The 27938-nt window shown below is 44.3% G+C and overlaps 1 protein-coding gene and 1 long non-coding RNA gene across 4 annotated transcripts; one reads left to right on the forward strand and one right to left on the reverse strand.

Moving 5' to 3' along the window:
* Positions 1-2: 2 nt before the first annotated feature.
* On the reverse strand, positions 3-24109 carry LOC139673527 (uncharacterized). The gene is made up of 5 exons (XR_011698132.1): positions 23609-24109; positions 11906-11998; positions 3113-3191; positions 466-563; positions 3-161 (listed from the first exon to the last, which is right to left on the reverse strand). It is a non-coding gene; the product is annotated as an uncharacterized lncRNA (long non-coding RNA).
* Positions 18991-27938, forward strand: LOC139673525 (acyl-CoA (8-3)-desaturase-like). 3 transcript variants are annotated; one of them, XM_071559271.1, is made up of 12 exons: positions 18993-19268; positions 21091-21201; positions 21881-22078; positions 22421-22546; positions 22719-22847; positions 23668-23728; positions 24708-24784; positions 25108-25205; positions 25801-25897; positions 26299-26378; positions 27112-27237; positions 27319-27938. In XM_071559271.1, the coding sequence occupies exons 1-12, from the start codon at positions 19014-19016 to the stop codon at positions 27368-27370; spliced, it is 1410 nt and encodes a 469-aa protein (XP_071415372.1). In that variant the 5' UTR covers positions 18993-19013; the 3' UTR covers positions 27371-27938. The 3 variants fall into 3 exon arrangements, with proteins under 3 accessions (XP_071415375.1, XP_071415372.1, XP_071415374.1); XM_071559273.1 differs by having other exon boundaries at positions 18994-19268; positions 22445-22546; XM_071559274.1 differs by lacking the exons at positions 24708-24784; positions 27319-27938 and having other exon boundaries at positions 18991-19268; positions 27112-27202.

Genomic DNA, 27938 nt, shown 5'->3' on the forward strand with positions numbered 1-27938 from the left:
GCTCTGTGTCAATATTGATTTCTTTATCTGCCTTATAAAGGTTGTTAACAAAGGAGCTGATTTACCTCAGTCAAACACGGCTCACAGACTCCAAGGGGTGGGAGAACACCTGCTGAGGTTTGTAATATTCCATGAAAGACAATATATGCCATCTGGAATACCTGGAAGAGACAAGGAAATGAGGGAGATGGTGTGCAGGATCCTGTTTGCTGCAGGAGTTTTCTGAGATGCTTATCCAGGTGGAGCCAAAGCTCTTTTCTAGCTTTGCTTTGGTTCTTCACTCAGGCTCCAGATCAAGGCATGAGATTGAATAAAGTGGGATCTCATGGAAAGAGTTTGGGAATAGAAAGAACAGTTCCCTTTTTGGCTGTTGTCCTGCTCTGGGTGACAGGACCTCAGCTTAGCACCTTCCCACCAAGGGGTGAAATGACTCCCATGAAAAGTTTGCTCACTGATCCCACTCACCAGCCACCCCTGCAAAGAATGGCTCCAGTTCCTCAGGGTTATTGCATGAGTTCCTCAGTCCCTGCTTGGTGATATTCTTCAGTGACTTGCTGCATGGCCTGGAGGAAATGTGAATATGTATATATACAAATACACACACACACACACACACACATATGCATATATATATAAAAATACATGTACATATACATTTTTCCTTATGTTCATTTATTTTATATATATTTTAAATGCATTTTTATATATTTATCATTAGTATGTATTTTACATATTATATTTTTATATTACATATGTTTATGCAAGATATTTAAAAATTCTATATACATTATATAGTATGTGTATATATTATATCTATAAATGTAGATATAATAATATATACTAAATATATCTATATTTGTATAATAATATATTTATATAAATAAATAATAATTGAATAGAATTAGAATAGAATCATAGAATCATAGAATTGATTGGGTTGGAAAAGACCTCCAAGATCATCGAGTCCAACCCTTGGTCCAACTCTAGTTCATATATATATAATATATATTATTTTGTTATATGTTATGTATTTATCTACATTATCTACATTATATATATTTATATAATATATACACATATATAATATCTAATATATTATATGTATGTTATATATGTATACTATCATATATAATAGTATATAATATATCATGGTACGTATGTCATAAAAGGCTGGTTATGGGGTTGTTGTGGCACTATAATTACCTTGGTTTGATACTCTCCCAAGAAAAAGTGGTTCAAATTCATAATTGCACCTCTCCCCCGGGGATGGACTGGTGGCACATTCCCCTCTCCCTGGAAGGTGTCAAACAGCACAGCAAAGGCTTCCAAACTGGAGGAAGCAGCCTCTTATTTATGGCATTGCTCATCTGGTTCTCAGAGGAGCAGGAACTCAATCCCCATTTCAGATGATTTTTACACCCCAGGGTCCATGGCTACTGATCATTCCACCCTCTGCAATTAAACTTATCAGAGCAATGTGGAACCTACACTGTCCCTGCTGAAACTCCACGAGGGGACTAAAAAGCAACTTGTTCAGATGTTGCTTGGCATCCTTTCTGAGGAATTGCTCCCAAGGGACTGCTGGGTGTCAGGCACCAATTTAAAATCGTGACAGTGCCATCTTTTGCCCAGTTCTGCCCCCATTCCTGCCAGCTGGAATGAAACCCTGTGCCTGGAATGCTGGAGGATAAAGAGCTGTGTGCAGAAGCCAAGGGCAGCTTGGAGGGAGAAGCAGAGGTTGCTGGACAGCCTAGAGAAGCTTGGGCAATGTGAAGGGGTGGCTCTTGTGGTGCTGTTGTAAGAGCTGCTGGAAACATCTGCCATGGAATGTGATGCCTTCTGTTATGGTACAATCAGCTACAAGTTAAGCTCTGCAAGTACAAATTGGAGTCTGGATGAGGTGTGAGGATGTTCCTCACTTGAATCCTCTGTCCCTCGAAGGTATATTTTTAATCTTCTCAGAAAGATATAAATATATATATATCTAAAAATGCATCTTCCTCATATTCTCTTCTGGTTGAGGATACATGAGGAAAAGTGAGAATGAAGTGAAATAATCGTCATTGATTTGACTGGTCACTAAACTGAATCTAGTGACATATGGTCTGAAAAAATTCATTCTCCCCTAAAGGACCTACATTCCTTCTTGGAAGCAACAATTAACCTTTGAAAAAACACATACACAATGTGAAAATACATCTTTTGGGGGTGGTTGAGGTTCCTGAGGGATCGAGATCTCTCCCTATTGACTGCCCTATCCTTTAATATATTTACCACTCAAATCATACTCACACTATGTGAGTGTATTTTATTGGTCATGTGGTTATTCTGAAAAGCAGATATGCTCATATTTGAGGTTTGGGATTTTCCATTCTGCTGGAAACATGCTCAGTGACCCACACTATCTTTTTGTGCCAGTTAATCACGTTTAATTGAAGGCGTTGACACAAGGGAGCCCACTGGGGCTCTTTTTCTGACCTGTGATGGATTAGAAGAGACTCAGCCCACATATGTTAGTGAAATAAAAATAAGGGATAATTTTCAAAGCACTATTCCTTGCCTTTGGGGGTTTTTAATGACATATATTACCCAAGAAATCTAATAGAAGATCTCAAATCTCCAGCATCAGACTCTAGTGGGAATTAATATTAGATTTGCTTTATAAGCCTCATTTTTTATGGAAGCCATGCCTGGTTGGTGACTGCTGATTTTTGGGTTCTTTCACCTATTTTCTGGTCTGTTCCAAACCTGACAGGAGAATAACAGCATCAAGAATCATTTTAAAAACATGTGAGCAATGTCTACTGAGCACAGCAGCTTCCCTCTGCTTTGTTTCAAGTATCTCATGTAAAATGTGTATTTTAGAGTTGCCTGTTTATCCCTGCACAATTCTTGGGCCAAAAAAAATGCTGTGCTGATCCACACAGGTTTATCCCAGCCCCACATGGAGCCCATTGAGCAAGAACAAGCTAATTATGCAAATGAAGCCTAAATACTCTGTGGGAATTGCTGCACACAGAAAATCTGCACGATGTTCATTTTCATTCTGACTCATAATTCCATTTTTGTGAGCAGTTGGATACCAGTCAGTGTAGGGCTGGGGTTTGCTTACCTGAGCATTTCTACCAATTTATGACCTGTTGTATCAGTGTCATACGGGTGAAAGCTTCAATTACTTGGCTGGGGGATACCTAAATCAACAAACAGACAAGAGGGGGCATAAAAGAGACCATCAGAGCAACAGTCCAGCCAGCCCAGAGTCCAAAAGTGCATGCCTGAAGAAGGATATAAACCCAGATTCAATAAAGATTAATTACAGTGTCTATTGTATTATCTTATATAGACTGAATATTCAGTGATTCAATGGGAAGGAGCAGCTCTGACCACTGAGACACAGATTTAAAGGGTAGCTCTTCTCAGGAATTACTCATTGCACTCCCATTTATTTACTGGGAAATTGCATCCTCATGCCTGGTGTCCCACATATTTATCTAACCTTCTATTCCTCTGGAATTATGAAATAGCCTAAAACACTTTGATCTGTTGCAATGGAAGTGAATTTATCAGGCTGTGGCTCCTCATGAAGCTGCAAAAGGATTTACTTTTCAATATTTCTTGAAGTGGGTGTTGGACCTACACATGCCATAAGAAAAAAAAAACACCAAAGCAAAAGCAAAAGCCACATAAATAATATATATTAAAAAATCTATGCCATAGGAAGCACTTATTTCAAGCTGAGATTCCCTGTATTCTTCCTGTCAGAGGAGTCAATCAATTTTGGAATGTTCTCTCTGGCTTTCTGTCAGGGCCTGCTGGGATTTGTGGTGCCCTGTTTCAACACCCCATCACAAAGCCCCAAACTGCTGAATCAGAAAGGCTGGTTTTCACCAGCCCAGCCCAGCAAGGAGCAAAATGCTCATTGTAATAACTTTAAATATCAGCTGTGGGACATGAGCTAGAAGTGGGATATTGCAGCATTCCAAATTTGCTCAATGGAAGGGGTGGTGATGCAAGTTTTGAACCCCAGGAATGAGGCTGGAAAGCTGTGGGGGTGTGAAAATAAAAGAGAAGTTCTCAGGGTACTTTTTAACCCTTTTTTTTTTTTTGTAACATCATGGGTTGTCCTCACTTTTCACCTGCTGGCAGGTTTAAACTTGCAGAATTCATATTCATCCTGCTGAATTAATTGTGTCCTATTAGAGATTTGTAAAAGAAAATGAAATATTACCTAGAAGATGGTAGGGGAGTAGGCTGATTGCACATCCTGCTCTCTGGAATGAGAAGAAATCCAGCAGTGCCTAATAATGTAGTAGAAGAAGTACTGAAGGAACTTCTCCCTGACTCAAACTGAGACCATGATTTACGCTTTGACCATTTCTCTGAAATGTGGCCCCTCCAATGAACTTAGGGACCTGTCTTTTCTGAAAAATCTCGACTCTTCTTAACTCTTTTTTGTCCCTTTACTCCTTTTAATTCTCTGTATCATGGCCATGAGTTTCTCATTTTTACTACTTGTAGTTTTTACCACTGACATCCCCTTTCTTTCTGTAAGGATTGTTAATGTACATCCTTGCTGCACTCACCAGTTCAAAATCTGAATATTCCTGTTGAGGAAGGGACCTTAAAGCTCATCTCATTCCACCCCCTGCCATGGGCAGGGACATCTTCCACCAGCCCAGGTTGCTCCAAGACTCAACCTGTCCTTGGACACTTCCAGGGATGGGGCAGCCACAGCTTCTCTGGGCAACCCCTGCCAGGGCCTGCCCACCCTCACAGGGAAGGATCCCTTCCCAGTATCCCATCCCATCCTATGACAGTTTAAAACCTTCCCCCTTGTCCTAGGACATGCCCAGCCCAGACTGGAGTGCACTTGGCCCACTGTCAGTGTGGCTGGGACACAGCAATAAAAATGTGCCTTCAGTTCTTCTCTTAATGAAAGGGTGATTTCAGAAAAAATCTATGGAATATAATTCCCTTTGCTGCTTCTTCCTCAGAACTGCAATCCTTGTGGAGCAGAAGATTCCTGAAAAAGGAATTGTCTTCACCAGCAAACTCTTAAATATGACCTCAGATGTGAACAGCAAGGTTGCTGCCTTGTTCATGGACTGTTTTATTGCCTTCCATGAGCGTGTTGTCACCACTCAGTTGTGTGAACCAGGGTGTGCCTGGAGTTCTTCTTGCTGTCATGCCTGAATCTGCTAACACAATATAATCCCTCTTGTCACTGCAGAGAAACCCTCTCAACAGGTTTCCCAGTGACAGAGCTTCCCTGGAAACAGGGCAAGGTTGGATGGACTTTCAGCAAAACTGTGGGGAGGCATTTGGGGTTGTCTCTGGTCATAGAATGGTTTGGACTGGAAGGGATTTAAAAATCACCCAGTGCCACCCACTGCCATGGGCAGGGACACCTTCCACCAGCCCAGGGTGCTCCAAGACTGAACCTGGCCTCCATCCCTGGGAGTGTCCAAGTCACAGCTTCTCTGGGCACCCTGTGCCAGGGCCTGCCCACCCTCACAGGGAAGGGAAGGGAAGGGAAGGGAAGGGAAGGGAAGGGAAGGGAAGGGAAGGGAAGGGAAGGGAAGGGAAGGGAAGGGAAGGGAAGGGAAGGGAAGGGAAGGGAAGGGAAGGGAAGGGAAGGGAAGGGAAGGGAAGGGAAGGGAAGGGAAGGGAAGGGAAGGGAAGGGAAGGGAAGGGAACCTACAAATCATCCTCTCCAAGTGTTTATCCCATTGCACCAGTCAGAGGGAGTCTAAGTGGCCTCCTAACACAGGCAGTGAGCTGGAGTTTGGCACTGAGAGGTGTGAGGAGTCTAAACATAAATATTTGGCCTTGTAGGGAAAATCAAAGGGGCAAACTGAAAACCAGGAACAATCACAGGCCCTACAGGTTACAGAGGCCCCATAAGCCCTACAGCTTTTAGTGCAGTTCTAAAATAAAATAAGAGTGGCTGTGTTTGCAGGCATGGGGCATTCACAGCTTTTCTGGGCAATCTGTGCCATGGAATCCAGAAGGCTGTTGCTCATTTTTGTACCCAGACTACAGGCTTTGGTCTGTTACTACGAGGGGATTTAAGTTGAGAGCTCCACCGATGAAAAGTTAAGCAGTAACTAGAAGCTTTTGTAACTTTCTAACAGCAGTATCAGACCATCCCACATGATTTTTTTAATGCACTGATCTTCAAAATACATTTGGGAGTTCCATAGGTGTTTAAAAAAAATAAAAAGATAGACATTCAGAATAGCAAGTTAGAAACATGTTGGAGGCCTTTGAAGCTGAATGTTTGCACTGGGGAGAGAAGAGCACTCAGTCCCTTCCTGCCTGGCTCTGCCTTGTGTCTCAACCTACCATGTGTGGGTCTCTCTGTGTGCATCCCAACATCCTTCCACAACATTCCACTGTGATATTAATGCTGAGGAAAAGGCAAATGAAGGCAGTGCTAACTTGTAAGTTGGCACCTGATGAGCCCAGCGCCGAGACCAAAAAAATTCTTTGCTTTTCTTAAGGTTTGCATGGTGGGACTGCCAGAGGTAGGACCTCCTTCTGTTTACTGGCAACGGGATCTTCCCATTGAGATTCTCCAATAGCTCGGACTCACTGTCTACTGAACTCAGCTTCAAGCTGAACTTGTCCTTTAGGTCACTGCTTTATCCTTTTAGCATCATTCCCACCTGGAAGTGGGAGTAAGCCCTTCCTGCTCCAGGTCCTGCCCAGCTCATGTCCTGGATAGTGGCCATGGGATTGTACTCTCTCTGATGGATATGCATCCAAGTGCACATGAAATACATGCCAGGATTCTGCTTCATGTTTTCTAAACCCAAAATGTTAAATCACCTTATTTTGGAGTGCCATCCTGGGCTACTGGGTGGATTTTACCTCAGTTCAGGAGTCAGCAGTTGCCCTTATGAACTACGTCAAATCATAGCATTTTTTAAAATTTTATTTACCAAGTACTTTCAAACGAGTGTTTGACTACATGCAGATCTGGAGAAAATTTTTATGTCTTTCTTCAGCCCATAGGAAGAAACATCTGACTTTACAATTTATTGCTATTGGGACAATTAATGAGAGGAAGGCTGGAGAGCCTCCAGAATTTGATCAGAGGCTGGAAGGGATGACAAGGACTGTGCACATTACTGAATTTGAATACATTGCACTAGCAATTTTATTATCACAAATAACACATGAAGAGGGATGAATTCTGGTGCTTGGAAGCCTCCTTATCTCCTCCGTGGTAGAGCATGGACTGATACTTGTCAGGACCAATTATGGTCTTTGCATGAGATGACTGAAGAATCATGTCCCCAAGTGCCACATCCACATGGCTTTTAAATCCTTCTGGGGATGGTGACTCCATGGCAACATGTTCCAGAGCTGGACAACCCTTTCCTAATATCCAGCTTAAACATTCCCTGGTGCAACTTGAGGCTGTTTCCTCTTGTTGTACGGGTTGTTCCCTGGGAGCACAGCCCGACCCCCACCTGGCTGCCCCCTCCTGCCAGGGAGTTGTAGAGAAGGAGGTCTCCCCTGAGCCTTCTTTTCTCCAGGATAACCTCCCTCAGCTGTCTCTCACAGCACTTTTGGAGCTGCCCACCTTGGCTGCAATCCTGAGAGCCTTCTCTTGAGGCCAGCAGCACACCTGGAGTGCCACCAGGGAGTCCTGGGATCAGCCAAGGAGCTTCCCAAAGCATTTACAGGCTTTGAACTGCCTTGTGTCCTGCCCATTTCACCTAAACCCACAGAATATCTGGAGCTGGAAGGATCACCGAGTCCTTGTATGCCTCTTCCAACCCCCTGCTGCTTGCAGGACCACCCAAAACTAAACCACTCGGCTACGGGCACAGTCCAGACGCTCCTCGGGCTCTCGCAGACTTGGTGCCATGAGCTCGTCACCTGCTGAAGGGATAGGAGAGGTGGCAGATCCTACATGATCCCCACGAGAGAAAATTCAGTTGCAATTCCAGCAATTTCGGTGCACAGCGTCTCTTCAGGACAAACCCCGGCAAAGAGTAAGGAAACTAATCCAAGTTCGCCCCCGTGCGTCACTGCCCCGCTCTTACACCTGGATATGCGCCCTTTTCCCTGCAGGAATTCCTCCGTTTGCCACTGGCACTGGAACAGCAGATTGCTTAGAGTATCCTTGGACTGAGGACACCGTCTCTCTACCACAAAGGCCTCTTTGCTACCAGCTTATGGTGCCTCATTTTCTGAGGGGCAGAGACTCAGGATTTGGATGACAGGTCAGCCCTTTGAGTTCCCTCCTGCACAAGACTCCTCCAAAACCTCTTCTCCAAGAAAAGAAGCATAGGAATAGCTACAAGGCCTCTCATACAAGTAGCCTTTTCTTTCAATCCATCTTGCAAAAAGGGGAATGGATGTGGTGTCACAGGCCAGGAGCAGGCTTGTGTCTCCTTTGCTTGTTCCATGGGATATCCTGTGACAGATCAGCAGGGGTTGGGACTGACTCCCGGGGGCACCTTTGCCTCCATCTGCAGCTCCCAAAGCCCTTGTATGCCTCTTCCAATGGGAAATGAAGTTGCATTACAGCCCTGATATAATCCCTCTAGCTTCAAATTATCCCAGGACATTGGGCAATCCTGCTCAGGTCGTATTGCAGGATCCAGAATAACCCCAGGATAATCCCAGCTGCTGGCAAGCTTGATGTTTTATGCAGCGTGGAGGGAAAGGGAGAGGGGTTGTCTGCTCTCTCCTTTGTCCGAGAGGGGCAGAGATGGGAGACAAAGAGTTCCAGGCAGTTGCAGGCAAGAGAGTAAAGAGAGTGTTTTTTCAAACAATCCTCAGGTATTATCTCAGATCCCAGGGGCAGTCCCCAGGTCTGGCTGGATTGGGTAAAAACTGAGGAACAGGCAGGGTCAAAGATCCATTAACCCAAGAAGGTCCACGAGGCATAGGAGACTCACACAGGGTTTCCCACCTAGGAGTCGCAGGGGCAGGGAGGGGAGGGGGCACCTGGAAGCCCCCAGGGCTCCTGGGTGGGGGCGAGCACTGCTTGGCTCAAGACAAAGCAATACAGCCTAATGGGACATCAAGGGAACAAAGAAGGCTCGAGGGATACAATGGACAGGGTGTGGGGGTCATCAACGCAGCACAGACAGGGTAACAACCAGGCAGGATGTGGTGTAACAGAACTAGGCACAGACGAAAACCAGGCAGGGTAACAGAACCAGAAAAACTACATTTTAAAACTTAGTCTCTGAGTTTTTTAAGGTGTTGGTCCAGCGATGTCTTTGGAATTGATTTCAGCATCTTCCTACAATGATTCATGTCCAAAAGACAGCACTTGTAATGTGTGGAGTGATTTGGTGCCTGGCATCACCACCCTCTTCAGTTTACAGTCTGGGAGAATCTGGGAGCTGCCCAGGGCTAAGATTAAGCAATTAGTACTCCACTTGGATCTCCAGAAGTATCCCAGGGGCATAGTCCAAGGTCTCTGTTTGTCTAATCAAGCATTAGGAGCAATTAAGAGAAGTCAAGTGCAATACTTGCACGATACCCACTAATATCCATCAAGCTGGGCTGGTGCAAAAGACTTAGGAAATGTGTCTTATAATGCAATTGATTTCCTCCCCGGGAGAACCGTCCAGGTGGATCATGGAACACCTTAAGTGAACACCATACTAGAAGAATAAAGCATTTAATCCAGTTAACCCATGGAAAAGTAATCCATGAACCCAAATAAAGCTCTAGTGTCTCAGGAAAGGAGAGCTCCTAATCCCTCAATTCAGGGGTGTAGCACAGAAAGGGGACGGGCTGCACATGAAGCTTCACCCTAAGTCCACATTCTCTCCCTGTTCTTTATTCTTATTAGGCATTCTGATTTCCCCAGTTATTTCTTGAGTCTTTGCTTCCCTCAATAGCTGCTTTATCTGTCTCAGTTCTAACATTACATTTTAAAGATGCTTTTTCCTCAAAAAAACACTTTTAACCTTCTGTTTTACTCAGATGGTTTTAAATTGTGCATACTCCGAATAAACTCCTATGAACATTTACTCTCTGTTACCCTTTGTTGACCCATAATGAGAAAAAGCTGAAGTTAAAACCAACTGGGAGCAGGTCAAATGTACTTTTACCAGTTTCTCCCTCAATATACAGGTCAGTTTTGAATGAAGAGCATTAAACAACCCTAAGGAGCAAAGGGATGACGGTTGTACCAGAGGAGTAAATACAAAATCTCCCAGCCTGAAATAAGCCAACAGCAAAAAAAAAGAGATGTTGAAAAGAGTTTTGCTACCTTCAATTACATTTATAGATAGATTTTAACGTCATTGATTCTTTGAAAATTCTTTTTGGAGAAGGTAATTGAAAGTTCTGTCTGAAAATAAGAAACTTTGATTATAGGTAATTAGGATAAAGGAAAAGTTGAGCTTAACTGAGCAAAGGCTTTGTCCCTGAGCAGGAACAATAACATATGACCATCTCCTGCCCTTAGATAAAGACATTTATAGTATAAAATGATGAAAAAGTTGTTTATCAGATTAAAAAAAGAGGTACTGGAATGCAGTATTTACTTGATGCTTAACTACTTAACACCACTTGCAATGGCTGACTGAATGACATTATCTGCTCTTTGGGGGTTGGAGTTCTAATTATATAATTATTTTTCTGGTTCCTCATCAACACGTAAGAGGCTTTCAACAGAAATTGATTATCATTGCACATATTCAAAGGCACCAATGAAGGTGAGTCCTCTGTGATTGTTGTGCCATCGACTGTTTGAGTTGCTTCCCAAAACTGAAATGGAAGTTGTTAAATCTGTGTAGTTCCCAGAGGGAGCTGCACTTGTGGACCTGGGGATATGAATTAAGTTGGTGTGTACCCAACACCTGCTGCCACCTATAAAAACTGATGGTTCCACATGCAATTGCAAGCCAAAATATCAATAAGTTGGATAAATTGTTTCCATTTCACAAGCGAGAACGATTTGGGTGTTAGCATTAACTTCCCATTTCTGCCTCTTTCTCCTTGGCAGGGAGAAGGAAGAAGACCCCAAAAGAAAGGCTGAGTTGTGATGAAATGTGGCTCCAGGAGAAACAAGGGAATTGGGTAACCCAGCTGGTGCTGGGTACAGGTTGAGCAAGCAACTGGTCCAACTACAAAACATAGTTCCTCCCTTTTAATCTTGATAATGGCTTGGAAGTGACAGAATGAATTACACTCCTCTGCTTTGCTCCCCCTCCTTTCCCTCAAATAAAAATGGGTAAACTGTTCTCACAGAGTGAGTGGGTGTCTGGGATTTTGCAAGACAATTCTAAGTGTAGAAAACACCAATTTTCAGTTGAGTCTGGCTGACAAACTTGATTTTAGTTTCTGTCTCCCTTGGGGAGAATAAAGGAGAATCATCTAGACTCATCCCTAAAGGTGAGGAGATTGCAAAAGTTAATTTTAAGGGAGTAATTCTGCAAAAGGTTAGTTTGATTGTTTGATTTTCTATTTCAGTTGTTTCCTCAGACTTTTTCTCAAAGCACAGTTCCTTAAAGAACTCTGTTATTTCACTTACAAAAGAGAAGATGAAGCAGTAAGTTGGTCACTGCCCGTAAAAATGGAAGGAACACAAAGAGAAACAAAGACCAGATCTCAAGTACTTCAGTTTTCTTTAAGTCTAAAACTTGTGCTGCCTCCAGCAATGACTTTTTAGAAAAAGAACCTTATCAGCCCAAGCAGTGAAGGACTCATTAAATTGTATTCATCTTGTCCAGCTTTATAAAGTCAAGCATCTGGTCCAAAATGGTTTTCTTGTCTGTGGAGTGAGATAATCATCTCCAGATGTAATTTATGCTGCCCATTTTCTTCCATGATTATAGAGCAAGAATGCATAAATCATTTAGATTAGGCACTTTAAGACAGCTAAAGCTAAGGGAATTAATTAATCTACCATATCTGAACTCACCTGATGTTCCCATCATCCTGTTTGGAGACAGAGATGGCGTGAAACACTTTTTATACCTGTGCCACTTTTTGTATCTATGCATGACCCTTAAACCTGCAGTTGATAAAAAGAGGTTAGTTTGTTAAACGAAATTATCAACTTGCAATAGAGTGAAATAAACATGAGTTAAAAATATCTATGTTTACCAACTACTATGTGTAAGTCTTTTATTCTTATATAGTCTCATTTCTCCAACCTTCATTTTCAGGTCATTCTGGTTCTGTGGTAGTCACAAACAGAAAAGGAAGATGCCAAAATTAAAAGTATTTTTTTATACTGGCTGCACATTCAGTAGCCTGTACATATTTAGTGTGATTATTAACACACCCTTTAAAAAATACACATATTTGCAGTGCTGCCATGCTGACTTCATTGGCCCAGGAAAATGTCATGTGGCTTCCAGTGGCTGAGTCACAGAATCATGGAATGGTTTGATTGCAAGAGACCTTAAATACCATCCCATTCCACCCTCTGCCACAGGCAGGGACCAGGCTGCTCCTGAATTAAGAAATAATAAAATCCAATAGAATAGAACAAAATTCTTCCTTTTATTCAGCGCTGGGAACATGGGGGGTAATTCCACCAAAGATGTTCCACCCGACTTTTGTGTTTCCAGGTTTATATCCTCAGTTACAGCTGATTACCCCTCTCCAAAATTAAGCAGCGTATTTAGGATCACTTTTAACAGCTCTAATGGGCTGCTCTTATCTCTGCAGCCTTATATTGCCTTTTAACTGAACAATGGTACAGCTTCAAGCATCAACCTAGACAGGTTTTCTGATTTATTTCTTACAGCTCAGCCTTTAATCTAAACAAGATGTTGGTTTACTTCTTAAAGTCATCTTACAGCTTACAGGGTTAAATTCCTCCGTGTCTAAAGCTCTGCATGGTTAAGATCACTGACAAACTAAGGTACAAGCTAAAATCAAAAATTAATATAAAATACAAAGTTGGTGCAGCTCTGTTAAAAATTAGTAAAGACCTTATGATTTTATGGATAAGGGATAAAATCCTTTTTCTTGAGGGGTCCCTGAATCACTCCAATCCCCATCCAACCTGGCCTTGGACACTGTCTACAAACAACAGGGGAAAAGCCATGGGGGAGCAGCAATGTCTGCAAACCAGTGCTTTGGTGCACCTCTGGAAAAGCAAGAAACAAATACCAGTCAAGGAATGATCAGAGTGAAAGGGAAAATGTATTGGCCTCGTACAAGCCTGGGGGAATCTCTTGGAGATGGTTGTGCAAAGTGCTGGTTGCCTGTTCCACAGAATGATGCATGAAAACCTGTAATAGATACGTATGTATTTAAATTCTGGAGGATAATGTGATTTTCAGCTGTTCCCTGTAGGAGCCTTTAAGTGTCAGGAAATACAAAGGAAGTTCTTGTAAGCCCCAGTGAGAGAAGCACATGTTGTGTCCATACCTGAAAGAGGCTTCTCAGGGAGCTCCCTGGGGTGTTGTGCAATGTGTTTGCACCTCTCAGTGCTGTGACTTGTCTGTGCCTGCTGCCACACCTCAGATGGGAAGCCTGGGTGGATCCTTAGCTTGGAATGACCAGTTTTCTCCAAATACTAACCCAGAAAAAGCTTCCTACAGACAATGTGAGTCTGAGTGTGGACACAGACTAAAATGTACAGGAAATCTCTGCTGGCTCCTTGCACTTCTTCATCTCCTCATGCTTCTTCAGCTCTTGGAATTCACAGTTCCTCTCCTTTATAAGAAAAAGAAGTGGTGCAGTGGTCCAAAAATAAGGAATGTGCCTCTCTGTCTTCCTTTCCAGGAGAAAATGTGCAGTTACTGGGGACACTGTCACAAGTTTCTCTATAGATTTGGTTTTGACTGTAAGTCTTTTCCAACCTAAATGATTTCATGATTCCAGGTCTTCCTGTCCTTCCCCTTGCTTGCCAGTGGTGTGATGGCAACAGAACCTTTAAGAAATCTCTCTACTGAGTTTCCACCACAAGTGAAACACATATTTCACCAACACCACGTAACTGGACACTGGTTTTGTTCCTTTCCTTTCATAATTCTATACCATAAAATTTGACACTGACTGTGTTCCTTTTCTTCATGGTTCCAATATATTTAGAGTTTCTAGGCTGTTCCTTTGGCCTTTCTCAAGTACTCTCTTCAGTAGAACATCACTCTCTGCAGATTAGGAAGGGAAGTAATTGTGGTTATGATATATAGGACTAAGAAATTAAGAATTATGCAATATTAATGCCTCTCTCCCTCAGAGATTGGCAAGGTGAAGTGGAAATCAGCTGAGAATATTCCAAGTACAGTTAAAATACAATCAGTTAATGAATCGGATGCTGAGTTCAGCAATGATGTGGCACAGGATCTTCTGGAGGAGACAAGAATTCCTAAGGGATTTCAGGTTCTCTCTGAGCCCTTTGAGCACAGAGGACAGTGCTACATGTAAAGGGATCACCCAATTGCATCCTCTGCCATGGGCAGGGACATCTCCCAGGCTGCTCCAAGTCCTGTCCAACCTGGCCTGGGACACTCCCAGGGATGGGGCAGCCACAGCTTCTCTGGGCATCCTGTGCCAGGGACTGCCCACCCTCCCAAGGAAGGATTTCTTACTAATATCTGGTCTAAACCTCCATATCCAATCTAAACCTACAAATCATCCTCTCAAAGTGCTTATCTCATTGCACTGGACAGGGAGAGTCTAATTGGTCAGCAGTGACCTGAAGTTTGACACTTAAAGTTAGGTATTATGAGTCTAAACCTAAATATTTGGCCTTGTAGGGAAAATCAAAGGGACAAAACCAAAATCTGGACAAATCCTCTCTCTGCTGCAATTCTAAAATAAAGGAAGAGTGTCTGTGTTTACAGAGGGAGAGGGACTGGCAGATTTGCACATCATTCCAATAGAACTGAGCATAACCTTAACTCTGCTTTCAGTTCTTCGCAGGACCAAATCTGAAGTGCTTTGGTTGTGAAATACTTTCACTGATTTTCTGGTGTTTGTAGGGCAGCTGCTCTCTAAATGGATCAGGCTAACACAGGGGAAAGTTATGTGGACTGACAAAGCTTTCAGCTGCTGCACTTACTACCTAATGCTTCCTGTGGGAGGAAGTGATCAGTGTAATTTTCATGTAGAGGTGGGATGTGATCCTTCATTAGGACTTCCCTTTCTGTCCTCTGCTGTAGGAGCAAGGTAATTGCTGCCATGCCTGGTGAAGTTTGAGGTGTAAGAAACAAGATTGATGAGAGAAATCACCTCCCCATTAAGGTTACAAAATCCATTATGCAGCAACTTTAGGCATGTGAGCACAGACACTTCCATAACTTCTGTATCCAGCATCTTTTCACCTTATTTTCCACATATCCCATTAACTAGGAGTTATTCCATGCTAATACACCCCAAGAAGCCACATTCTTTGTAGTTTTTGTTCTTCTCTTCCCTATTCATAGCTTGTTTCAAACAACTCAGGTATGTTTTGAGTTTCCGTGGAAGCTTCTTGTCCATGTTGACATTCACACCTGCCTTGTTCAGACATGCAGAGCTGCATATTTAGTGCCTCCTCAGCCCTGAAGTTGTGACAGAGAACTTCTGGTTTGACTGAGATGGAAGTATGGTTGTCTTGTGCTTTGAGAAGCAAGTTGAAATGAAGAAAATAGGAATAATGCAAGGTTTCCCTTAGAGTTTAAGTTGTTGAAAGTGAGGAAAATCAGTGGGAGAATGGCTCCATGTGTCCATAATTTCATCAAGGGATTAAGGCATCCACCTCACTACTGTGGGTGCAGCTTCACCAAAACAGGGCATCATCAGCTCTACTGGCCAAAAAGGGCGTAACGTGGTGTGACAGAAAAATCAGATCATATCACTTTCCACTCAGCAACTCTGTGCTGCAAATGTTGAGTCACACACTGGTGCTTGTCAGGGCGCAGTGGATAAGATCTGCTCTTGAGAAAGAACATGCCAGATCACGTGGAGCTGCAGGGATGCAGCTGTGTCAGTGCCACCCTTCTGTTCATACTGCAAAACCTGTCACCAGTGTTTCAGGTCAGGAGCCTTGTGCAAACACAGCAGCTGTAGCACAGTTCCCTCTGTGACATCCTGAGGGACGTGCAGTAGCCACTTATGAGGCAGGAGCATAAGAAATCTTTCAGTACAAAGGCTCCCACAATTATGGATGATCTTACAGTTGAAGGCTGGTGACTGGCCACCAGTGGTGCTTCTCCGGTCTGGATGCAGGAGTTGATCTGGATGCAGCATTTGAATGCAAGAATAGCAAGTTTGCTGATGATACTAAACTGGGAGGTGCTGCTGGTTCTCTGGAGGGACAAGAGGCCTTGCAGTGGGATATAGATAGATTGGAGCATTGGGAATCTGTTGATGGCATGAACTTTAACTTGAATACATCCAGAGGAGGATAAAAAGCTGCTGAAAGGGCTGGAAGGAGGGACTGAGGACTTTGGATTTGTCTAGAAACAAGGTCCAAAGGAGGTTGAGGGGGGACCTCATTGCTCTCAAAGTTTCCTGTGGAGAGTAAGAGGAGAGGGAGGTGCTGAGCCCTTCTCCCTGGGATCCAGGGACAGGACACATGGGAATGGTGCCAAACAGTGCCAGGGGAGGTTTAGAACGGATGTCAGGAAGCATTTCTTTGCAGAGACAGCGTTCAAACACTGGGAGAGCCTTCCTCAGGAGGTGGGTGCTGCTCCAAGCCTGTCAGTGTTTAAGAAACATTTGGACAATGCCCTTAATAAGAAGCTTTAATTCCTGAAGTGATCAGGCAGTTGGACTAAATACCAGTTGTAGTGTTCTAAATGACTAAATGATCCAAGTGGCTAAACGATAGTCCCTTTCAACTCAAATCAACTCAAATATCCTATCCTATCCTATCCTATCCTATCCTATCCCATCCCATCCCATCCTGTCTTATCCCATCCCGTCCCATCCCATCCCATCCCATCCCATCCCATCCCATCCCATCCCATCCCATCCCATCCCATCCCATCCTTCCCTGCCACCAGGAAGCTTAACCTCCCTGTATCTTTGGTGTCACCCATCCAGCTGTTTCTCTGGTGTTCCTTTGGGAACCAGCAAATCTATTGACTCCTTAGGAGGTACAGCAGATCAGTTTGGGAAAATCTTAATTTTAACCTGCATGAAAGATCCATTTAGCCTTGCCAAAAATATTCGTTTTAATTGAGGTTTGATGACAAATTTATTTACCACAAGAGTTCCAGAAAGGACCATCATGCAGGTTTGGCCCACTGCATCCTGCTGCAGGCAAAGGAAGGAGGGATTACAGAGCAGAAAACTGGGTTGTGTGAGACAACAAGTGGGTGTCAGGTAGATGTCAAGTCAGAATTTGATGTTTATCTTTCTAGAAGCTGAGACCTTTATTGTGCAAAGACAGATTGCAAAACGCCAGTGCTGCCAGACTGGAAATGCTCAAATTTTGGCTTATGTGGGGTTCCAGCTGAAAAGTGAGCAGCTGGAACCTTAATGCAAGAGCTGTGGTCCAGATTAATTAAGGGTTTGTTACCAAGTGTATTGTTCCTTTGTAAGCACCTGCTGATACAATAGAAATTACTGTTATTATCAGTATTTCTATCAGAAAATAGGCTGATATGATAATAATGTCAAGAGTGTCCTGCAACCCACCCTAACAGTTCCTGCTCTCAAGATGTTACGTGGCTCCTCCTGAAGCAATCAAAGCTCCAGTTGTCCAGGGGTTGGACATAATCAATGAAAGATCTGAATAACTTGCTACTATTTTAGGTGCTTGAGGGCAGTTCTTAAAACCTAAAGCTCCAGCCAAGCTCTTGGTGTCTCCCGAAACCCCCAGATTCTCAGTGCTGCCTAATACTTCCACTTCCAGGCTGCTCCAAGCCCCATCCAACCTGGCCTGGGACACTTCCAGGGATCCAGGGGCAGCCCCAGCTCCTCTGGACACCCTGTGCCAGGGCCTGCCCACCCTCCCAGGGTAGGATTTCTTGCCAGTATCCAGCATAAACTGAAGAATCATTATCAAGTGAGAGCTTTACCAGCCCAAGCAGACTCAAGAGCAAATGAGCACTAAGGGAGAAAAAAAGGCAAGTAGATGTGTGAGAAATATTATACATGTAAAGGAATTCATTCAAATTAATCATCAAAGACAGTAAATCTAATAAATTAGTTCCAGCTTTGATGACATGCTTTCAAAACTCTGTCTTAATTGTCGGCTCCTCCATCTGGGTTGTTGCTGATAGGGGGTTTAACACTAAATACAGAAATCACTAAATCAATCACAGCTTTATAGTTTCAAGACCGCAGTCTGTCTTAAAAAGAGAGAATTGTGTGGATACTGTGACTGTCTAGGAAGACAAGAAAAGTGGAACCAAGTGCTGTTTTGCAATTAATACTCATTTCCTGGAGTCCCCAAGGCAAGAGTTTACTTACTAATTTTACAAAGAAGAAGTGGGCAGGGAGAGGGGAATAAAAAATGCAATTTCACAATCTACCATCAGAATCTGGTACAACATTCCGTGTGTGCCATCCCAGGTTTATCCCAGGTGACAGAATCATCCAGTGCAAGTCTCCTGCTCCCTCCTTGCTGTGAGTGCTGGAGAACTGAAAACAGAACTGGGTTTCCTTGGGTGCTAAATATAATACTGAGTTTCCTGGAGATTGGGTGGTTTGGTTGTTGGGGATTTTTTCATCTGTGTTTAAGAATGTGCTTAATCTGTGTTTCATCCAAGGCTTCGGGGACCATAACATCAAAAGCTGAACTGCAGAGCGATACTATATTTCTGGTTAACCAGGGGTGTGTTTTCAGGGAAGTTCTCCCTGTCTGAGCATGTCCTGCGAAAAGAATGAGCCGGCCCAGAACCCCCGTAAGAGGTCAGGTGTCCCTCTCTGCGGGGGCTTTGGGTGCTGGGGCTGCGCTGGGGGTGCAGACGCGGGGCAGAGAAGGGGCAATTTTGGGGGGACAAAGCCAACCCAGAGCTCGCTGAGGAGCCGGGGCAGGGCGGAGGCGGAGACTGCGGGTGCCCGGGGCGGGTCCCACCCTTAAATGCCACGGCGAGCGGGATGCTGGGCTGGAGGGACGGGAGGGAGGAGGGAGGATGGCACGGCTTGGGGATGGCGGAGAGGTGCGGGATGGGGACGGGGATAGGGATGCGGATAGGGATGGGGACGGGGACCCCGCGGGGCTGCGGCGCTTCACCTGGGAGGAGATCGGGCAGCGGAACGGGCGGGGAGCGGCCCCGCAGGAGCGCTGGCTGGTGATCCACAGGAAGGTGTACGACATCAGCCACTTCTGCCTTAGGCACCCGGGAGGGACCCGGCTCCTCATCAGCCACGCCGGGCAGGACGCCACGGTGAGCGGCGCCGGGATGGAGCGGCCGGGATGCGGGATGCAGGATGCGAGGACGGTGCAGCCAGGGCCGGGGGGAGATGCGGGAATCGGGGGCGCTCCAGGGATAGAACTGGGTCAGGGCAATGAAGAGTCGCCGCTCCGTGCGAACCCCCGCAGCCCCACCCCGTGGACACGGGAAAATGAGGAGGCTCAGCCCGTGGGGCGACGGGATCGATCTAAACTCAAGTTTCCTTTAATTTAAAGCCATTCCCCCTTGTCCTATCGCTCCGGACCCTTGTCCAAAGTCCCTCTCCAGTTCTCGTTGAGTCCCCTTAGGTACGGGAACAGGGTCTCGAGTCTCTCCAAGAGCCGCCCTCTGTTCATCCAGCTAAATGAGATCAACAGCTGGAGCGAGGCCCCGGAGATGCTCCAGGGCCGGAGCCCCTCTGCTCTGGAGCCAGGCTGGGAGAGCTGGGGGATTCACCGGGAGAAGAGAAGGATCCAGGGAGACCCTAGAGCCCCTGCCGGGGCCTGAAGGGGCTTCAGGAGAGCTGGAGAGGGACTTGGGTCGTGGGATGGAGTGACAGGACAAGGGAATGGCTTTAAACTAAAAGACAGTCGATTCAATTAGATATAAGGAAGATAGTTTTACAGCAAGGGTACAGTGAGGCCTTGGCACAGGTTGCCCAGAGAAAGTCTGGATGCCCCGTCCCTGGAAATATCCAAGGCCAGGTTGGATGGGACTCTGAGCAACCTCGTCTAGTTTTATCTAGTTCTATGATTCTTAAGCCTTTAGGATTACTCCTGTCTCCTGATCTTGCTTGTGCATCTGCTGTGAGCCGCAGCGAGTGCTCACAGCCAGAGCAAAGTGGGGAAGCTGACACAGGTAGTGCAGCAGTTCCATGGCAACAACAGGAGCTGCTTCCAGAAACATCCTTTAGGGAGGGTATCCTTCCTAAATGCCGCCCAGGGTAACTTGGAGGGAAAGCAAAGACAGGGTGCTTTCCCAAACTGCCACCAGGAAAAGTTTCTGCAGTCACTGCTTGTGGTCCTTCTGACCTTTGGGATGAACAAAGTGGAAAGAATTGGCCAGTTAACACCTCCAAAGACTGGGGAGTTGCTGTGTGGGCAAAAAGACTTCTGCTAGTCAGGTTTCCTTGTCTGTTAGTTTAATGCCATGGAAACTCGTAAACACACACGAAATTCCTTGGAGTTCGTGCCTTTTAGTATCACAGGAGGAGTAGAAAATAGTGGTCAATTAACATCTAGACAAGGATGTGACCAATGTGATTGCTTCCTTGCTGCTGCATATTTTGAAAGAAAGGGAAAAAACCTGAAGACAAATAGTCCTGATTTTCCACTTATACAGGACGTTTAAGGCTCATGAAAAGTCGAGAAATTACCTTAGTTTGACTGAAACATTTTAACAAAGAGCATAAAGGCATGAAAGGTGATAACTCGGGAGAGGATGAAAAAACACAGAAGGCTCTCAGTAAGGAATGGGAAAATGAGTGTAATTAATGCCACAATATCGGTCAGGGTGACACTGCACAAGACTGATTGAGGCATATGGTAGAGATTCAGTTAATTTTGTATTATGGATCTTGGATACCTGCAGAAATTGCAGTATTGGGCAGCAGCCCCCTCCTGAAATAAGATTTCATTGAGCAGCATAAGACAAACACAAGAAGGCTAAGGCAGCAAAATCTTGAGGAGTTAGAAAGGTGAATGATCTTTACTATTGTGGTTCCTCCACAGGGAATGTCTTGCCATGCACAGCAAATTGAGATTAGTAACCTGGAATTTGGTTTTCTTACCCCTTTCTTTACTCTTGGCATTTGCAGGATGCCTTTGTGGCATTCCATGTTGACAAGGTGCTGGTGAGCAAGTACTTGAAGTCCCTCCAGATTGGGGAGCTGGCACCAGATCAACCCAGTGTTGAGCCCACTAAAAATGTAAGTCTGTCCTCATAAATCAGATCAAAGGCAGATTAAAATGATATTCTGAGATTAGACCTTGTTGTCCCGTATCTTCTGAATTTCTGTGCCACCACTTAGAAACAAGAGATGACTATTAGTCTAAATCCACATTATGTGGTTGAGAAGAAGATTGTTTTCTTCCTGAAGATTATTTTGTTCTTATCACTGTAATTCTTATTTCGCTGGGGGCCAGCTGGGGTGGAGGTGCAGGTTTTTAATACAGGCATTTAACCCTTCCCTGTTGATCCTGGGAAGGGTAAAGTGAAAGTGAAGATGTATCTTAAGAGGAGTAATTTCATCCAAAGACCGACCACAAGGTGGCATGTGAAGCTCATGCACATGAAGTACAACTTCCAGTAGACACAACCTCCACCTGAGCCTTCTGGTCCTCTCCCCCTGCCAAGGAGATGATGGAAGAAGTACCAAGGATTACTCTTAGTGCTGAGGATACAGCCTGATGGCTCCTCTGCTCTGCGCACCTTCTCAAAGACACAGTGAAGCTCCAAGAGACCAGTGATTGGTGTACAAGCCCAGCTCTTGCTCTTTTAGCCAGTTTCTTTGCTCTTTCTTTCCCCCACTGCAGTGGTTTTTGGGTTCTGAGCCTGCAGGGCTACCCTCTAAAACAGAGAATGTCTCACCGTTTTGCTTTCCCCAGGAACTGCTGGTGAGAGACTTCCGGGAATTGCGCGATACCGTTGAGAAAATGGGACTTCTGGAGCCCAATCAGCTCTTCTTCTTCCTGCACCTGGCTCACATCCTCCTGCTGGACTCTGCTGCCTGGCTCATTCTCCTCTACTTTGGCACATCCTTACTGCCCTTCGTTGTGTCTCTGCTGGTGCTGACCATTTCCCAGGTGAGCAATGGAGTCCACAGCACAAGGACTTCCATCAACTTCCACACACTTGCATTTCTTAGTTCTCCATCTCCTGACTTAGCACAATCTTTGTCATAGGAAGGCAACAATTATATATGGATATAAAGAAATTCTGCATGTAGGGAGCTCCCAGCAAACCTTGTCTGGGATTCTTTCAGCGATATATATTCTGGGGGAAGGCTTAAGAGAATCAGGATTTCAAAGTCTGTTTCTGATGGTGACTTTGGAGCAGTGCCTGAGAAAGAAACTGGATATTTCGAGGCAAAGGATGGGTGTGGCACCATCCTGGGTTTGATTCCTTGTTCTTCTCCCCTCCCAAAGCTGGGGTTTTTTCCCCTCTTCCAGGTCCAGGCTTCATGGTTACAACATGATTTAGGACACCTTTCAGTATTCAGGAAGACCAAGTGGAACCACTTGCTGCACAAGTTTGTGATGTGCCATTTGATTGTGAGTACCTGACTCTAGAAAGCTGCTGAGATTTGATGGTGTTTTGTGTAACAGTGTGTGTTCTGAAGACTCTGGGGGGGATTCTCTCCAGCTCTGGGGGAAGGAGGGGAACAGAGGAGAATCTGGCTCTGAAAGCATCACACTTTTCACACTTTGCTCTTCTTTTAAAAAGGGGGCATCAGCCAATTGGTGGACTCTGCTGCACTCCCAGCACCACTCCAAACCCAACTGCTTCCACAAAGACCCTGACATCGATATGCACCCTTTCCTGTTCACTCTGGGGAAAAAACTCTCAGTGGAGGTCAGTATGTGAGTGTGGGAGGAACACCCCAGACAGCAAAACCATCCTCGACCATGAAGATCTAACACTGAGCTGTGATGGCAGTTTCTGAAAAGAGATTGATTTCATCTGCGTCAGTTTTCTTCACAGTTCATGTTAAAACCCTTTAAAAATTGTTAACAGCTGACAAGTTGTAAATAAAATAGACAGGATGTACGTGTATCATATATAGGGTGGAAAATCCACCACTGCTAATGGTTATAGAAACTTAACGACCTGGAACACCAACTCAGTAATTAGTGATTATAGATAACCTGTAAACATTAACATAAAGCATGTCTGCATAGCCTTTTTTATATTTTATTATTATGTGCATTCATGTCTGAGGCTTTGGCATGGCTCTGTCTTCCAGGAGAAGGCAAAAGCCTTGCTGTGACAGGAATGAATATCCCAGGGGGTTATTTTGTCTGATAATACAATTTAGCCTTGAAATAGCTAATCTTTCACAAAATAAATTATGAATGTGGCAAGAACATAAAACCAAGGAAATTCACCAGTTAAAATTCACCTCTGTCCATGCTCAGTATTATTTTTACCACAGCCTACAAGATCACACTATCTTTTAATGGATGAAAGGCATCAAACCTCTACATTAATGCAATGAGAGTTGATAGAAAATACTATGTTTGTAAACTAATAGGAGGGAGACAGAAGGAATGAAGCTTGTGGGAAGTGTGCAAGAAGGTGCCTCTGGGGAAAAAAAGATGTAAAACAGAAGTTACCTGTCCAAATCTCTTAGTTTCCACTAAGTGATTCTGTTTTTGTGGGTTTTTTTCCACAGCTTGGAATCAAAAAGAAAAAGTACATGCCCTACAATCACCAACACAAATACTTCTTCTTCAGTGAGTATCTCCATTCTCCTGCAATACCATGGTGGGTATTAATGGGGCTTGTAAGATTCTGCTTTCATCCTGCAGAAGTTGAGCAGAACAAAGGTACCTGTGTTAAAGAACACAATACAACAACATAATAATAACCTAATTTTTGAAAGAGTTGAAGACCTGACCGGATAAAACCTCAAGTAACTGGTCTGACCTCAGAGCTGGTACTGCTCCAAGATCCTCAGGTCCTTTTCAGCCTGAATTATCATATCTGTGTGAGACCAGATTTCTGTGTCCTTTTTGACTTGAAACACGTTAATTTGATTTGAGAAATTTTAGCCAAATGGTTTTAGCTTGTTCCAGGGTCAAAAAAGTAGTGGCATACACTTATACCAGGTCATCTTAAACTTGTATGGCTTTGCAAAAGTGGGTGTGCATCTATTTGGGCAGAGAAAAGAAGAAAGTCTCTTATCTCCCTAATCAAGAAAGTTGAGATGAGGCCCCAGGGGCTGTTTGGGAGCTGTATAATCATGGTTAACAGAGTACATAAAGAGCATGTCTCAGATACACAACTCCAAGGTGCCTGCTTGGGGAAGGTGATCCTATCCCAGATCTCCCACATCGGCTCTGAGTTACCACATCTTCCAGTAATATTCAAATTTAAACAATAATCTGGGGTTGGGGGGGTGTTGTGGTTTTCTTGGGGAGTTTGTTTTGTTTCCAAGTAAGATGTCTATTTGGAAGGCTGAATTTTGAGTTCTCCAATCCCATGAGGCATTTCATATGTATTCCCATTGTTCCCCTGCATTGAACAACTGCATGGGGATAAGCCAGATATGCCTTGGGCTGTGGAAGCTGCTTCCCAAAATACTCAGTTGTGGCTGTTCCTCAGTTAAAAGCCTAAAATGAAGTCTGAGGTCTGTAAGAACTATCAGATCCATGGACAGACCAAGCCATTCAGTCCATGACCTTCCCGGTGATAACGGATCTTCCCTTGCAGCTCTTCCTCCGCTCCTGTTTCCCACCTACTTCCACTGCCACACATTCTACATTGCTTACACAAAAGGGTATTGGGTGGTAAGTACTGCTCCTTGTGGGACAAAAAGGGGCCAGCTGGGGGTCTGCAGCCTTCCTTCTGAGCTGTCCAGAACTCAGTGGACAACCTGTGGCTATGAAAACCTCACTAGGTGTAAAAACTCTGATTCATCTCTTACACAGGCTGTGAAAAAGTATCATTAACTTGTGTTATGATGAATTGCTTCTGATTATTTCATTCAGAAAAAAAGATATAAAAGCCCAATGTAAATTATTCTCCTGTACCTCTAACAGGAAGCTTAGAAAAAGATTTAAGCTAATGTAATTCACTTTTTTTTTCTTTTCTTGTTGTCTGTTTCTCGTAGGACTTGGCCTGGATGATGACCTTCTACATCAGATTCTTTTATATTTATGGATCATTATTAGAAATAAAGAGTGTCCTGGCATACTATTTTATATTCAGGTGATGTCTCTTTAGCCCTCCTCTACACATTCTATCCATCTGTACTTGCCTGCCTTTGTCTGCCTTTGCTTATCTTTCCACATAATCCTTTACCACCTCATTTTTTGCTTACTGGTTTAATTCCATAAAGTTAAACTAACACTTGTGTGCTCAATTGTCAGGACAAGTTTTATGTTGCTGTGGCAGCAAAGACACTTCACTGGATACTGACCAAATTGAGAAATAATTCCCTTAAATAACATTCAGTGCTTTGGGTGTTGGGTCTGCTATTGGTTAAAGAGAACACGTAACTAAAACAGCTTAGTCTGGGCTTGCAAATGCCCAGGCTTGAATGGACAACACAGTCTCCAACTGGATCATTTCACTGATTTTAATCAGTTTGGTCCTTGGCTACAGATAGAACAAATTATGTCAGTGTTATAGCAAAATAATCATGAGTTTCACAAGGAAGTAGGAAACTTCCAGGGTTTGGACGTTCTTCCAGGTGCTGGCTTAGCAAGGCTGGTGTTCAGCCCTGTCTTTGTGAGTGTGGCTGTGCTGTTATTTCAATGCCTCACCACTGACATGGGTTCTGGCCTCTGGTTTGACTGCACAGGATGCTGGAGAGCAGCTGGTTTGTCTGGGTTTCACAGATGAACCACATCCCCATGGATATTTACTACGACAAGAACTTGGACTGGATGTCTACTCAGGTAAAATATTTTTCCATTCCTAAGAATTATGGCCATACAGGTACAAATTTTAACCATATGACTTCTGCTGTGAAACCTGTTGGTAACTGGGAAATGAAGGTTAGCAGGCAATGGATTCACTTCGGGAAATGGGGAAGGACAGCAATGACACATTAATGAGCAATCTAAAACCAAATCCAGGTCCCAGCTCCAGCTCCTGAACACACCCACCTCCTCACTCACTGCAAGAGCCAACTCCTGGTTTTGCCATGGTCCAGTTTAGCCTGTCTCTGTTCAGCAGCTGGCCCAAAAGCTGCAGGAGGATTATGACCCCTGGCTGGAGAAAGCTCAGCTTAGGGAGAGATGAGAAAGGCTGGAGTGACGAACCTGCACTGACTTTGCTCTCCTTTGCCCTCCTCTAGCTCCAGGCAACCTGCAACGTGGAGCAGTCACTGTTCAATGACTGGTTCACTGGGCATCTGAACTTCCAGATTGAACACCAGTGAGTACACACACAAGAGAGCATTTTCTTACCTCCTTTTGGTTAAAAATAATTTTTCTGCTGATTTTTTCTTTCCCCTATTCTTCATTGCTCTGAATTTTACAAATAATTGCGGGGCAGCAATGTGTTTGTCTTTAAAAAGACTGAAAGCCATCAAGAGAATCCTGATGTAATTCAAAACCTTCACTGGATCCACTGGACCCACATCCCATTTTCACAGGATGACAAGTGACCGTGGAACATGGGCAAGACCCATGGAACCATATGGGCAACAAGAGGGTCTGTCCCAAGTAGTACCTTGTAAGGGTTAGTGAAAACACCCATGTTAAATCACCTGTTTATAGTCTGCCACGGTAGTTTAAGCCTCCCTATGCTGACTGTTTATGCTGTCACTCTAGAGACTGAGAAGGATGGGCTCATCTTCTCTGTGCTCTGGAGATGGTTGGTCCTGGAAAAAGGGGAGGGGCGAAGTAGTTTCTTCTATAAGCACTACTTAATTTGGAGAAATGTTGATTTGGAGATGCTAAACTGTGGCGGGGGAAAAACCTATGGGGAAAGCAGGAAAGTCATGTAAGTCACTGGTGCTAAAACCAAGAAGAGCTGGGAGCAGCTACAGACGCGGCTCAGTGCGAGCTGCATGATTCCCGAGACCAGGACTAAGGAATTTGAGCATGGGAAAGGCAGGACTTCTCATGGGGCACTGGAAGAGAACCTGCCTGTCTCATGTTCACAGCCTGTTCCCCACAATGCCAAGACACAACTACTGGAAGGTGGCCCCTCTGGTGAAGTCCCTGTGTGCCAAGCACGGCCTGGAGTACCAGTGCAAGCCACTGCTCACGGCCTTTGCAGACATCGTGCGGTGAGTAACACATACCGAGAGGCAGGAGGAGTCCTCACCAACACCCCCCTGAGCACTGTGTCCTCTCTCTCCCTCTCCCAGCTCCCTGAAGAGCTCAGGAGATCTTTGGCTCGATGCCTACCTGCACAAGTAAGAAGCCAGGTCTTGGTGGTACCATTCAGAGCCTGCCACGTCTGTGTTCCCAGCAGAGCTGAGCAGCAGAGACCACCAGGGACTCTGTGGCAGAGGGAAATGAGTAAGAATTAAAGGATACAATTCAAATAGAGATGAAGCCACCTGAATTTTACTTCTGGTGTTTCCTGGGGTTTTGGTTCAGAGCTGTTGAGAGTGGGGAGGGCAAGCAGAAGGTGAATTGTTAGGACAGGGAGAAGCTCTTTGCTAATGTGTCTGAGCATGGGCTCAAGTCAGGTTATGGACTGGTGCAGCTGCACACACTCAGCTTCATGCCAGAGTCCTCTGTCCACAGGTTTAAGCTCTTCATGTGGAGGCTTAAAAGTCTAATACAACATTTGCATATTTCAAGCCATTCGAAATTGCAACTTGAATTTGTTCCAGCAAGGTGTTTAAATCATAATAAATTATGACAAACTACAAATCCTAATTAAAGTGTAGCAAGTGTACTATGCAGTCAAATAAATTAATAAATGTAATGATTGAACACAAAAATAATTAACAAACAAATAAATGTAAATGTGTCTTCA

The sequence above is a fragment of the Pithys albifrons genome, chromosome 6 (genome assembly GCF_047495875.1).
Source record: "Pithys albifrons albifrons isolate INPA30051 chromosome 6, PitAlb_v1, whole genome shotgun sequence".
NCBI lineage: Eukaryota > Metazoa > Chordata > Aves > Passeriformes > Thamnophilidae > Pithys > Pithys albifrons.